Below are 13269 nucleotides of genomic sequence, written 5' to 3'. Positions count from 1 at the left end.
GATATGTATTATTATACATGTGCAATTGCAGCTTCCTACTTTAACCGGAAGTAAGTAAGGGGAAATCTTTAATAACATCACTCTTAGAAAGGCTTTTGTGTTTTGCACTTGAATTTTTAGGTATTACACTGTCTACATTTGCCCAAGTGGTCTTTTTTTTGTTTGTTTTTTTTTGAAAATAGCGTGGACCTTTTCATTCATTAATATTGTTTATTTATTCAGGATAGCATATTATTGAAAGGAGGGGAAGGAGGCCGCTAAATTTTACTCAGAGATTGATTTGTGCATAAGCCTCATCACTTCCTGTATAATATTCATGAATGATTACTCCGAGATTGATTTGTGCATAAGCCTCATCATTTCCTGTATAATATTCATGAATGATCAGTCAGACCTGGCAATTTGCACAGAACTTCCAGAACAGTTACACTTTGCATGAATTATGCATGTGCATTTGAAGAGGTGGTTTTTTTTTTTCGGTTTGAATTTCTGTTTGCTGAAGAACTGTTACAGCCGTTTTGAGAGTTTCATGGATTCCGACAGTGAGTTGCTATTTTTCGGTGTTTGTGCCGAAGATACGAGTACACAGCTAAGACTAAGAGAGGTTTGAACAGGCTTGGATATTTTAATCTGTGACTTAGGTTGTATACACACCTTTGGTCACTGACTTAAGTCACGGAAATGACATCATGATTGAAATGTCCAATCCGTCAAATGTACTCTGTAGAAAAAAGTGGACTTGTCTGGAGTTATTATCCTGTTAATTACGCCTGAAGATGTGTTTGAAGATATTTTTTCTAACGATCTGTCAGAGTCAGAAAGCTGTAGACATAGAAAGTTTTAACTTGACATAATTGTATTATGATAATGAAATAACGAAATGCCAGTTGATGCGAGCTGCTTCAGAATTGTTGTTTTCAGCAAGGAACAGTTGTTTCTGATGGCGAGCTCTGGTGTTTTCTGTTGGTTTTTTTTGTTGTTCTTGTTGAGCAGAAACCACATGAGCCATGAATGCTTAGCCTCTTCAGGCTCTTGTTTTGCTTACTGTAACTTGGGAGGGTTGACATTTACTGAGATAAAATCACTCACACATGATCATCCAGAATGGAGAAGGCAAGTGCACGTCAGCATCACGGTGCCCTGACGGTTCCCCACGGAACTAAGGGACAAGCAATGGGAAACAGGGATATCAGATGGGTTTTATTTTATTTTTACACATATCTGTTTGCTAGATCGTTCATCATGCTGTCCGTAATTCCGTGCGATTTCAGCCTCGGTGGTCATGATAAAGGTGATTGTACTGTCAACACAACAGAGCATAAGATGTCTGTACTCAGTACAAATGTCTTGTTCTTTGAAGTGTCATCAAGTAAAAGCACAAGTCAAGTGACAGACGCAAAGAAAGCAACTCTTAGGAAAAGAAAGTCATAAAGCAGAATCACAATTAGCAGATGACAAATTGTGAAACAGTCCCGTGCTGTTATTTTGCTACTTTGTCATAAAAGTAAAATTAATTATTTGGTAGGTTTTTCAACAAGATATATATATATATATATATATATGTAGTTGTGTTTTTAAAAATTTTTTTTATAGAAGTCTAAATTTATTGGATACAGGAGTTTGTCTGCTTTCTTGTTCAGCTGTTGTGTTTATTTAGCATAGATCTGGCTGTTGTGCTCACAGAGAGGCCAGTTGTGCATTTGCAGGAAAAACGTTATCTGAATAAGTTCAAAACGTGAAAGCGATATCAGTCTGCGCATAACATTCTGGACATCATTTTCTTTTTGTTGACCGACTGACCTGAAAATTTGAACCTGTTCAATCCCTGTCAAAGCTTCCTGTTTAAGAATAAGGTATGACGTCATTTATACAAGTTTTTAGATGCTGAGCGCAAAAGAATGGAGGCTGCATTAAGTGCATGGAATGACACAGGTTTCGTACTGAGGCTACAGGGGGTTGAAAGCTGAGAGAAGTAACTTTTTATAAGTTGAAAAAAAATGGATGGCTTAGAAATTGCTCAAAACAAGCCATTCTTTGTGCTGTTGTGTAGCAGGAAAAAGGTATGACACCTGAAAGCTGCAGCTGAAAAATGGTTTCACAGGTAGGAAGGTTGAACTGGGAATCTCTCTGTCTGCATGCTCTACCTCCACATTGCATTTGTGTATTTTGTGGGTTAGTTTTTTTTTCCAGACTTTTCCATCTTTGTCCAGCACTGTGCAGGGGATTGGGTAGGAGTAGTGGTAGGGGCATGTGTTTTGGAATTTGTGTGTGTATGTTTGTGTCTCTGTATGTCTGTGTGTGTGAGGGAGTGAATGTGGGTGCTTGCAAAGTTTTTGTTATGAATACTACCAGACCAAAAAAGGAAAGCCAGCAGTCATATTATCCTTGAATACAAAGCTTGTGTCCAGGTAGGCCCATTCATTGAACATGATGATGAAGCATTTAAAAAGTCCAGCCTGGGTTCATCTGAAATACACATTTGATTACATGAAGCAAAATATATATGATATTGATAGGATGTTGATAATTCACACGTTTCTCTCTCTCTCTCTCTCTCTTTCTGTAAATGTTTGCTTTTGATTTATTTTCTTCCTACTTACTTAATCTGTATAACTGTTAATGATTAATTTTGGTGAAAAGGTGGGTTTAGGATCAAGATTGAAGCCAGATAGTGCTTTTTAAGTGTGGTAACATACTCTTACAAAAAGAAGGAAAGCAACAATGAACAGGTAAGTATTCGGGAAGAACAGGAAAAGCAACGCAGAGCTGTTTTGAAAACTTTTCTGGTCATCTGCCCAGGGGTAAGTCAGAAGATGAATTGGTATGATAAATTGGTTAAACAGACTTAGATTATAATTAGAAAATGGTTCAATATGAATCATTGATGATCTCATTTATTGACTGCATGTGTTGTCATATTGATGTTGAATACAAAAACTGTAGTTTTGCTTTTTTTCAGTTGTAAGAGGGAACCAAAATCATAAACATGCAAATCAGATAAGAAAATAGCTCTTCCAGTATCATAGTAAGATGTGTACTCTAAGTGCAATGGATGAAGGAGACATTTGCCAAGGATTTAAGGAAATAATTAAATGTCAAGAGGTTTGACCAGTAAGTAGGCTACAGATTTTGTGAGAAAGGTAACCTGAAAGAGTAAAGGCTTACAGTGTTTTCACTTGTTTGCTGTGTTTCAGGTGCAAGAGGCGATTGAGAAAGGAAGTAAGTGTAAGCAGCATTACTACTTCGTTAACACTCCATGCAAGAAAAGGCCCCGTCTTTGTAATGTTTTGTGTTTTATGGTATGAGAATTATTTGCGCATACAGACATGCCTGCTGTCTTGATTTGTCCAAATGTGTTCCAGGAAACCAACAATGTTACAGCACCAATGAAAATACAAAAAATGTGTGACCAAAGTGGGCGAAAAAATTGCGTGCAGTTGATTTCTTCAGAGAAAGGAAACAGGAAATTTAGAAAGGCCACGAAGTGAATCGGCAAACCAACATGACGATGAAGAGGAGTGCATGCGAGAACTACTCTTGAACTTTAAGATTTTGAGCTGTGATGAAGAGGATGTATGTGGATCACTACCAAAGGCAAAATCAGCATAAGTAGCTACAAGAAATAGTATTCCCAGACATGGAATTGTGATGTGGTGTTGCTCATAAGAATGCTTCATTCTGGAGTTTGTAGTACTGATCTTCAGATTCTGGGGTAGGCATGTCTGCACACTTGCACACAAACACGCTTGCACAGAAATAATGATTGCTCACGTGTTCATTCAGCCATGATATATATAATATATACATTCATCTCACCCCCACACACACTACATACATATACATGTTCATACTCTTACCCACAAACAGTACCCATATTCACTTATCCAGTCACTTTTCAAATTGTATGAACTGCATTAACTGTGTATAAAGTTATCTGCAAATTTTGCTTGTGTTTGGCGTTATGAGTGACTTGAAGACTGTGCAGAAATCAACACAAGAAAATGTACATGGGGCTGTAACTGTATTCGTTGCACTAGAACAAAGACAAGAATGAGGGCTTGTTTTTCTCCTCCTTTCATTCAGCCACACACAGGCGAATTGGTGAGACTGAGGCACAAGTAATATATGTAAATCGTTCCGGCAATGCGGTTACTTTATGCAGACCCGTTTATGCTATGACTAGTGTGTAGCATTCTCCACTTTTGAAGCTATTGCTATGCTACACATCAATACATAAAACGTCGCGAATGCCTCGTTGCCAGCTATACGGTTCACTCCTGATGCGGTTTAAACACAGATCCATGTGTTTTTTTTCTCAACAGGTGGCGCGCATTTTTTCAGTTCTTGGGATTGCGTTTCCTTGTTTTATTCTCTATCGCTGCCCACAAGTTGTCTCATGATAAACACTTGAAGCAATTGCATGCCCAAGCACAAGCGCACATGATAAGTGAACGAGTGTCTCTTTACCATCCAAAATGGCGGACAAGAAACAACAGTGTGAAACATAGGAAGAATTAGATTATGAAACTGTGCAGCCTTCAACATCTAAGTTGGATTGCAAAGAAAAAAAAGGTGGAGCAAAAGTTCATCAGTTCGTATCACCCGAAATACTCTTGTTTGGTGGCTTCAAAGAAGGCCCCCATACTTTGTTTTCTGCATGATATGCAAAACAGACTTTTCATGTAAGCATGGAAGGTTGGTTGATGTACTCGATTCTACGATACCAGGACACATGCAGACTGTGAGAAAGCCACTGGAAAGTTTAAATCCACGGCTTTCGTTCTTTCAACCCCAAATGGTAGAAAAGAAAGATACAATGAAGCAGGACGTCATGAGGGCTGAAGCGATGATCTGCCGGCTGATCATGGATTTGAATCTGCCACTTGATGTAGACAAGTTTTCGAAGGCACTAATTTCTTCAGTTGAAGGCATTGAAGTGACCCTGGTTACTACTATACTAGTGTGTGCGTATGTGTGTTTGACATGTATGTAAATAAATTCCTGTTTTGGGTTGAACATCAACACCAACAATTGTCTGTTCCCTTTATCTGCCTGTCTGAGACATTCATCATTACTGATTAAATACAGTTTTATCAAGCTGTTTATGTAAGGTAAGAAAACCATTCATTTGTCTTCATCATGATAATAATAATATATTTATGTCAACTTTGGCGGTGAAGAAATACACTTTGCTACTCTGAAACTACACTTTTTGCACATCCAAGCTGCACTTATATTTGTTTGGGGGCAAACAGGTATGTTTTTGTCGGTTGACGCTACATGCACTTTTGTATTGTGGCATCCTTGTTACCAGTGAGATGCAGGATGTTGTTTTTAACGTTTGGAGAAATTCTATTTAATTATTGTATCCCGTGTGCATTTCTGAAGATGCTTGAAGATGATAAATGCAGCTTTCATCACCATCATTTTCCTTCACTGGTATGCAGCGACCTCAGGCCTTCACCTTCATGGATGCTATCCATACTCTTTGGTTGACTCTTTTGAAAGTTGAACTGTTCAGCTGTTGGCAGCATGTCAAGTCCAAGAGGAGGATGTGTCATGTTGTTTCTTGAAGATTGAGCACAAGAACAAAGACTGTTTCAAGTAATTTGAATTTTTAGCTGCTTGAGTTACTGACTGATTACTAGGGGATGTAAGAAAGGAAAGAAAACCTGGCTGTAACTAGTGCAAGTGATTGGACATTAGATAATGGTGAACTGACAAAAAAAAAAGACAAAAAAAAAAGACAACTTAAACATGGATACATCAGAAGATGGGCATCAACAGGGAACAATGACTGTATGAATATTTGGAGGGTTATATGAAATGTATAAGACATGTATTAAAAAAATTCAAAGATGTCTTTTTGTGTGTTTGATAAGAGGCAAGGAAAATTCTAACTGGCTTTTCAGGGATCAGAATTATCACCAGTTCCCTGGTTGTAAGATAGTTATTGAAGAAAAAAAAATCAAAAACACCCGTCAGTAAATAAAAAGGAGTTTTAATTGTGACAGAGTGGAAAGAAGTTTGCAGTATTGAAATGGAATGTGTTTACAGAGGAAGTGCAGGTTGCATTTAGTTGCCAAAAGGTGACTTTAAGATAGCCCCATAGTTAATGTTCAGCGACGTAGTCATTAGCATAAATTATTTTTTGCTTGGAAAATGTTAATTTGTTTTAGAGCTTATATTTTGCATGAATTTGATACAGGGTCTCCAAATTGCTTGCAGTTTCTTTTATTTATGAAACTTCTGATGCCCGGATCTCAAAATTGGTATTTTGTTTCTGCTATTTATACCTGCCTGGTTCAGTATAATCACTAAAGCATTGCTCACATTGGACTGAGTTTGATGAAACTTATTTGACAGATGCACCACTGAAGGGTAAAGTTCAGAATTTACTGGAAAAACCCAGGATCAAGACCAAATAGGGAATATTGTCTGTCCACGTGTACATTGATTTGTTGTACTGTAATTTTCAGCCTATGAGACGTTGCAGCTCATTATGCACACCCCCTGAATTTCAAGATTAATTTTTTTTTTTTTTAATCATATAAGACGTACACATCCAATGAGCTGCGTCTGCTGAAGAGTGAAAGTCCTTCATTTGGGCTCTGCAAACAGTGGATGTTGTTTTCCTGGAAAACTGGATCAGAATCCGACTTGTTTTCATCTGCTTGTAAACTTGGCTGTGTTACTCCATGTATCTGCTCTGTTATCTGCTGCTTTCTTTTCTTCTTTTTTTCACACATTTTTCTTTAGTTTTACAGCCTTCAGTTAAATGTACACTGTTGTAAAGTCCTAGTTCATTAACTTGTTCAATTAGAATTCAGTCTGCTAGACGTGCTTTCAGTCTCTTCCGCCATTTTGCTCTGCGATCTGCTTTTGGAAAACGATCAATTTACATCCAGTTTCTCTACTTTCACACCATGAATTTATCCCCAACTCAGATACTGTTTTTTTTTGTTGTTTAAAAAATTTTTTATTTTTTATATATAGCCTAAGGGTGAACTGCAGTCATGTTCAGTTGAAATTCGGTGTACTATGCAATTTGGTTTCAGTTTGATTGGAAGGTGAACATGAATCATGTTGAATCGAACAGTGGAAAGACTGAAGTGTTATTCAGTGCGATTGTGAGCGTTAATTGTGACCAACAATGTTGTCATATATTTAGTTTGTTGTGTCAGGTGGCCTCACGTGATAGTCAGAATTTAGTTTTCAGACATAGATAGAGTGCATACAGCTGGTTAGATGCAGCGGTAAGATTTGAGTAAAAAAAAAAAAAATATCACCTTATACAGTTATAGGTTGAAAATTACAGTGCATATTTGGATAACTGATGGTGTGGTTTTCACTGGGGCTCTGGAATATCATCAAGATATCTTTAAGATGAAGATGGGTTTGTATCAGTGAACACCTATATTAACCCCTTGAGTTGGTGAAAAGAGATCAGTGTGGCATGAATTCTAAATTGCTACTTATTGTGTACTCTTAAGTGTTGTTTTGCTGAAGCAGAAGTAATGATCCCAAGAGGAAGTCCAAAGAAATAATGGTGACTGACACCCTGACCTGTAAGCTCAGTCTGTCTTAGGTGACAGCCCTTCACTGACGGGCAAACATGTCAGCAGCAGTCAATGGGTTAAGTTAAGATTTGGATAAAAATCCAGACACTAAGACAGCTGTTCTGATCTGCTGTATTTTTCGGACTGTAAGGTGGCCTCTTTTTTTTTTTTTTTTCAAATAATAATTTGGAGCTGTCTGCCCTGTGGTGCAGTGTGCTGAATCTTTGTATTTGATTAAAGCTATCAGAATTGAATTGAGGTGGACCTTTGAACCCAGAAGTTTGACATTTATGGCTGTGAAATCGGAGGACATGTCTGTCAATTGCAGCGACAAATTGTAACTTTCCATATTTGTGGGAGGAGCAGTTGATGTCGTAATGAGAACATTCTTTTGTAAAAACTGGCAAGTTTCCTTAAAAATGACCATGAACAGAGTCAGTAAGGTGGAGATCAACAGAGCAGACAAGCGAGCGGTTGACGCATTGTATGAGGAGGGTTCCAATGATGACATCAGGGCCTCAGCATTAACTTTGGCTGAAGATGGAATCATGGTTGTGGCAGTAACAGCATCAACCTATCAGCTCTCAATCACTACTGACGATCTTTTTCACTTTGAAAATAATTTTGATGCAAGCATTACAACATGTTGCACTATATATATTATTATTAAAATCAGAATAGGAAAAAGAAATGGAGGATGCGCCTTAGAATTTGAAACATTTTTTGGCAGAGTATGGAACACATTGGTTCACTGTCATTTTTTAACAATAAGACAAATGCAGCTGCAGTCAGTGACTTGAGTTCTAATGAGAGTGATATTTCATTGAAGTTTCAGTCATCTGTGCGTGTGTGGTAAACTTAACATTTTCTCAACTATCATTGGTGGCATAAGAATCAAACTTGGTTGGTTGGTAGATATGAATAAGAGCATCCAGGTCATCTCCATTATTATGACATGGGAAACAGGATGGGATGTCAACGGTCAAGGCAACATCTTGACAAATTAGAAGCTTAGCAGTGCTCACATCTAAGAGTTCTTATCAAGTTGAGATGGCCACAGAGATGGCATAATCCTTATTGAAATATAGTGTCAAGATTACATAGCTACCATGGTGAAGTACAGACATTGCATAGTGGGCAAATGTGGGATTCTTTTGCCCAATGTCAGCTCTTACCCAGGAAGTGTGCTGTCAGATCACCTTAAAACTATCACCTCCAAGATATGCAACACTGACAAGACCTTTAAAAAAATGTAGGGGGTGGGGGGAACAGAAGGAAAAGTTAGATGGGATGTGCAATAAACATTGTACTTTTTTTCTCAAATTTACAGCACCTCTGCCTTCACGCATTTATAGCAGACTTGGGCCCAAGGCTAAGATACCCGAGAGTTTGAAGCCAGTCACTGCAGCAGTCCTGGACATGAAACCAGCTGAGGGGCCATCTGTGCTGCTGGACCTGATCAAATCTGTCAAAGAGGCTGTGGTTGGTAAGTCAGGGCCATGAAGATTTTGTTTTCAGTCCCTTGTCAGGAAAGTCTCTTGTATTCTTTACAGGCATTACATCCTCATGGACAATAGAACAAATGTTCTGACATGCCCAAACATAATAGGACATTTGACCTCATCTCAAGAGAGATGAATGGGTCATTGAAATTGATTGGTCAGCATGCTTTTACAGGTTAATTCACAAGTTGATTATGAAAATGAACAAAGTATCCCCCAGAATTAGTTTGTTACAGCAAAAAAACTCTCCTTTGTATTGAAGACAACATTGGATGTAAAAGAATCTTGAAAATGTAGAATATAAAAATGAAGTCTTTCTTATTGAATTCTTGCCTTTCCCTCTCTCTTTCCATATCTCCTTCCCTAGATCATTCTGTTAAAATCTCATTTAGTAAATACTAGGTATTTTCTGATGGTTTCTGTTCTTTTCCATCTTTTCCATGGATGGGTATTCTTTTTTTTCTTCTGCATTCGTGGGCAGCAACTCCCACATTCACTCTTATGTACACGAGTGGGCTTTTACGTGTATGACCATGTTTACGCCGCTGTAGGCAGCCATACTCTGCTTTCGGGGGTGTGCTTGCTGTGTATGTTCTTGTTTCCATAACCCGCTGAATGCTGACATGGATTACAGGATATTTAACGTGCGTATTTGATCTCTTGTTTGTGTATACACATGAATGGGGTTCAGGCACTAGCAGGTCTGCACATATGTTGACCTGGGAGATTGGAAAAATCTCTTCAATTACCCACCAGGTGCCGTCACCGAGATTCGAACCTGGGACCCTCAGATTAAAAGTCCAATGCTTGAACCATTCGGTTATTGTGCCCGTCGGATGGGTATTCTATTCCTGTTGGAAATATTTCACAAGAAACTGAAAAGCTTCAATTACAGTTGAGCAACGCTGCCATTCATACAGTTATAGTGGCTGTCATGTACCAGCAGTTTTTTGCTCGAAACTGTTGGACTTCAACATTCACGGCATTGCATAATCCAGTCATCATTCCAGAAAATCTTGCCAAAGATTTATGATAATTGAAACCTTTTATATTTTCTCTTGGATGATTGATAAACAGTTCAATTTAACAGTAGATCACTGAATACTGTTTTGTGTGCTGTGTTCAGGTACTGCATATGTCAAAGAAGGTCGTGCAGGGAAGCAGCCAACATTCTTGTGTATGACATGTCACAGCTCGTGTGATTCAGCGGGGATCATGTCTCATCTGATTGGTTCCAAGCATCGCATGAAGTACCTGGTTAGTTACCAGCTTTTTAAAAAGATTTTTTTTATTTTATAAACTTTAGTGTGATCATGTTGGGAGAACTTATTGCAGGCAAGAAAGTTGGATGTGACTTATTTAGTTTTTACATATGACTGCAAGTAGTGAGAGATGTATCATCAGATTTGGGACACAGACAGACACATGCACACACACATACACACACACACACACACACACACACACACACACACACGCATATACAGATGACATCATCATTCATATTCTGCATGTTCCAGTAGAAAAATACAAATGTGCTTTGACTTTTTGATATCATCTTTGGAAACTGTCTTTGAAGACATGGTAAGTGTTTTAAAATTTCGTAAAATAATGTAACCGGGAGACAGTTGCAAGTGATGCAGCTGAATGCCTTTTCATCCCTTTGGGGCTCATGAAGCTTGTGATCCATGAGAGGAAAATTCCTTTGCACACTGGAAGCAGCTCCCAAAGATAAGATGTATGAGCACCAGTTAGAGAGGATACAGCTTGAGAAGAAAAACAATAAGAAATGCAATTCTTCTCCCCTCCTCACTTTATGCTCAGGCAGATTTAAAGAGGTTTTTTTCATCTTTTTTTCTTCTCCATGTTGTATTTATGAAAAAATGACTGATTGAAATACGTTCATGTGGTTGTGTACCTTACTACCTAGAAGAATGTTTGTCCATGTGTTCTTGTACTCGGGTGAATATGTTTGTTTCAGAGAGACCACCACCCGACTGTCTACGAGCATGTCCGGAGCCATGGTGGTAAAAAGTCGCAGCTGTCCGTCTTTTTGGAAGAGGTGTGTTCAGACATTGAGAAGCAGGAGGGACGGAAGGAGCCACTTATGGAAAAGCCAGCGGGCAGCAGTGATGATAAAAAAGAACCAAAGAAAAAGGAGCGTGAAGAAAAGGAGGAGGAGAAGAAGACCGCTGATGACCCAAAACCGGTCAAGAAAGGTGGGTCTGGTCAGTCGTTCCACTAATCCATGGGATTTTGCTTCCCAGGTTTTGGAACTTACTTTTTTCTTTTTCTTGTTGATCCCCTTCTGTATGCGCAGAAATACATTTAAACTGTGCTTCAAGTGCTCAGTGAGATGGTTATCATTTTGTATTCAACTGTATTTTCAAGCAAATTTTTCATCAGTGTTTAGTTTCCTTGTGAAATAACTCTGGGTTCCTACAGACTTTCATGATTTGACATATTTTAGTGATGTACATCTCCAAAATACTTTGTAGAAGTAACTTCTTTTTATTGTGTATTTGTACAAGTAGCTTCTTTTTATTGTGTGTGCATAATATTTGAAACAACACAAGTTGTTATCCTGACAGCATTTGACTTAGTTTTTGCACTTATATTTTTCATCTTCCAGCAGTCATCTTCTTTTAATATTGTTTTACTCTCTGAATTATATCATGGTATGTGTAACTTGTGCATTGAACCTGCATTAGTATTTATCAGGTGTTGCTGTTTTAAGATACTAGCATTTTTGTATCCTGATTTGGGTGTTCCCAGCTCACGGACAAGTATTTCATTGGTTGAAGCCCTTACATGTTGGCACTCAGAGAGAGAGATTTTGGTTCACTGGTGTTTTCAAAGAACATAAGTTAAAAAAGACTGGAGTATGTACATTTTGTTTTTGACTTATTCTTATAATAAGTAAATGAAAGTTGTTGAATTATTTTTCCTTTCTGTTTCAGAGAAACAACGTTTTGGAAGGTAAGTGGAAAAAAAAGAAGGAAAAAAATGTATGTATATACATGTATACGTATCCACCACAATTTTTTTTTATGCCCCTTACACAGTAAGAAAAAAAAATCATGTTTTGTTTCTGTTATCTGTATGTTCATATAAAGAGGTTCACATTGTGTTAAACTAAATCTGTCTGTTTAAAATGACTGACATTTTTTGTCCACCTTCACAGCTTTATGAAGGCAGAAAATAGGAAAGGAATTCATTAACACTTACATGAAAATCATTTAAATTGAGAACCCAGAAGGACAAACCCACTGTAACAGGATGCAGAAATGCAGACTGGCAGTATCATTCACATTTATATATATCCTAAGGTACTGAGTATCACCACCACTACAACAACAGCATCAACACCACACACATACACACACAAACACACACACACAGTCTCTCTCTGTTAGTGGTAATGGGAGTCTTAACGCAATGGACAAGAGAAATCTGCCTATGTTCACCAATGTTTTTGTTAATAAAATGCAAAGAAACAGAAAGTATACCTTAAAGATCATGCTGCACATATTGAGCAAATTGTTGTATAAGCTGCTTTCCTAATTTTTTTTTAATTGGGAATTTATTCACACACAAGCCGCATTGGTTTATAAGCCACAAATGGTACACAAAAAACAAGTGCAAAAGTTTCCCAAAATTAGCCACAGAAAGTGAGAAACTCAATAGAATGCCTTTAGTTTGAAAGCTGCATTGTAAGCATGGCATTGCCTAGTGTTTTTAGCATGATGGAATTTGGCTGAACAAGGGCACTCAGCTGATTGTTTCATGTGCATAAAGACCATGTGTAAATTTGGAGAGAGAAAAACATGTACACTTAACAGTAGCTGACCATTACAATCAAGCAATAACTGATTGTTTTGTGTGCATAAAGGCCATGTGTAAATTGGAGAGAAAACACGTGAACAGTTAACACTCGCTCACTTTGAATTCACGATGAGTCAAATCCTGTTTTGAAACATAAAAAATAGATTGGAGACTGGCAGCAACTCCTGATTTGACCTGAACATGTCATCGGGAAAATGTGCAACATCAGAAAAATCCACAAACAAGCCATGTTCTTTCTTAGCCGCAGGGAAAAAGTTGCATCTAATGGTTTGAATTTTACAGTACTTTATTATCTCCAGAAGAGAAATTGTTGTCACATTTGCTGATAACCACAGGTTGTTGTGGTTAACATGAATACAGTT

The 13269-nt window shown here is 37.9% G+C and overlaps 1 protein-coding gene across 3 annotated transcripts in view; it reads left to right on the top strand.

Moving 5' to 3' along the window:
- The window catches only part of LOC143275243 (uncharacterized), a 36008-nt gene that overhangs the window by 12803 nt on the left and 9936 nt on the right, over positions 1-13269 (top strand). For 2 of the 3 annotated variants that reach the window (XM_076579230.1, XM_076579218.1), the window contains exons 8-12: positions 3195-3225; positions 8890-9045; positions 10188-10318; positions 11043-11280; positions 12022-12040. In XM_076579230.1, the coding sequence (XP_076435345.1) occupies positions 3195-3225; positions 8890-9045; positions 10188-10318; positions 11043-11280; positions 12022-12040 (575 nt within the window). The remainder of the gene's footprint in view (positions 1-3194; positions 3226-8889; positions 9046-10187; positions 10319-11042; positions 11281-12021; positions 12041-13269) is intronic. The other variant, XM_076579223.1, reaches the window with a different exon arrangement.

Source organism: Babylonia areolata, chromosome 2 (assembly GCF_041734735.1).
Source record: "Babylonia areolata isolate BAREFJ2019XMU chromosome 2, ASM4173473v1, whole genome shotgun sequence".
In the NCBI taxonomy this organism is placed as follows: Eukaryota; Metazoa; Mollusca; class Gastropoda; order Neogastropoda; family Buccinidae; genus Babylonia; species Babylonia areolata.
This window is presented reverse-complemented; position numbering and strand designations above follow the sequence as displayed.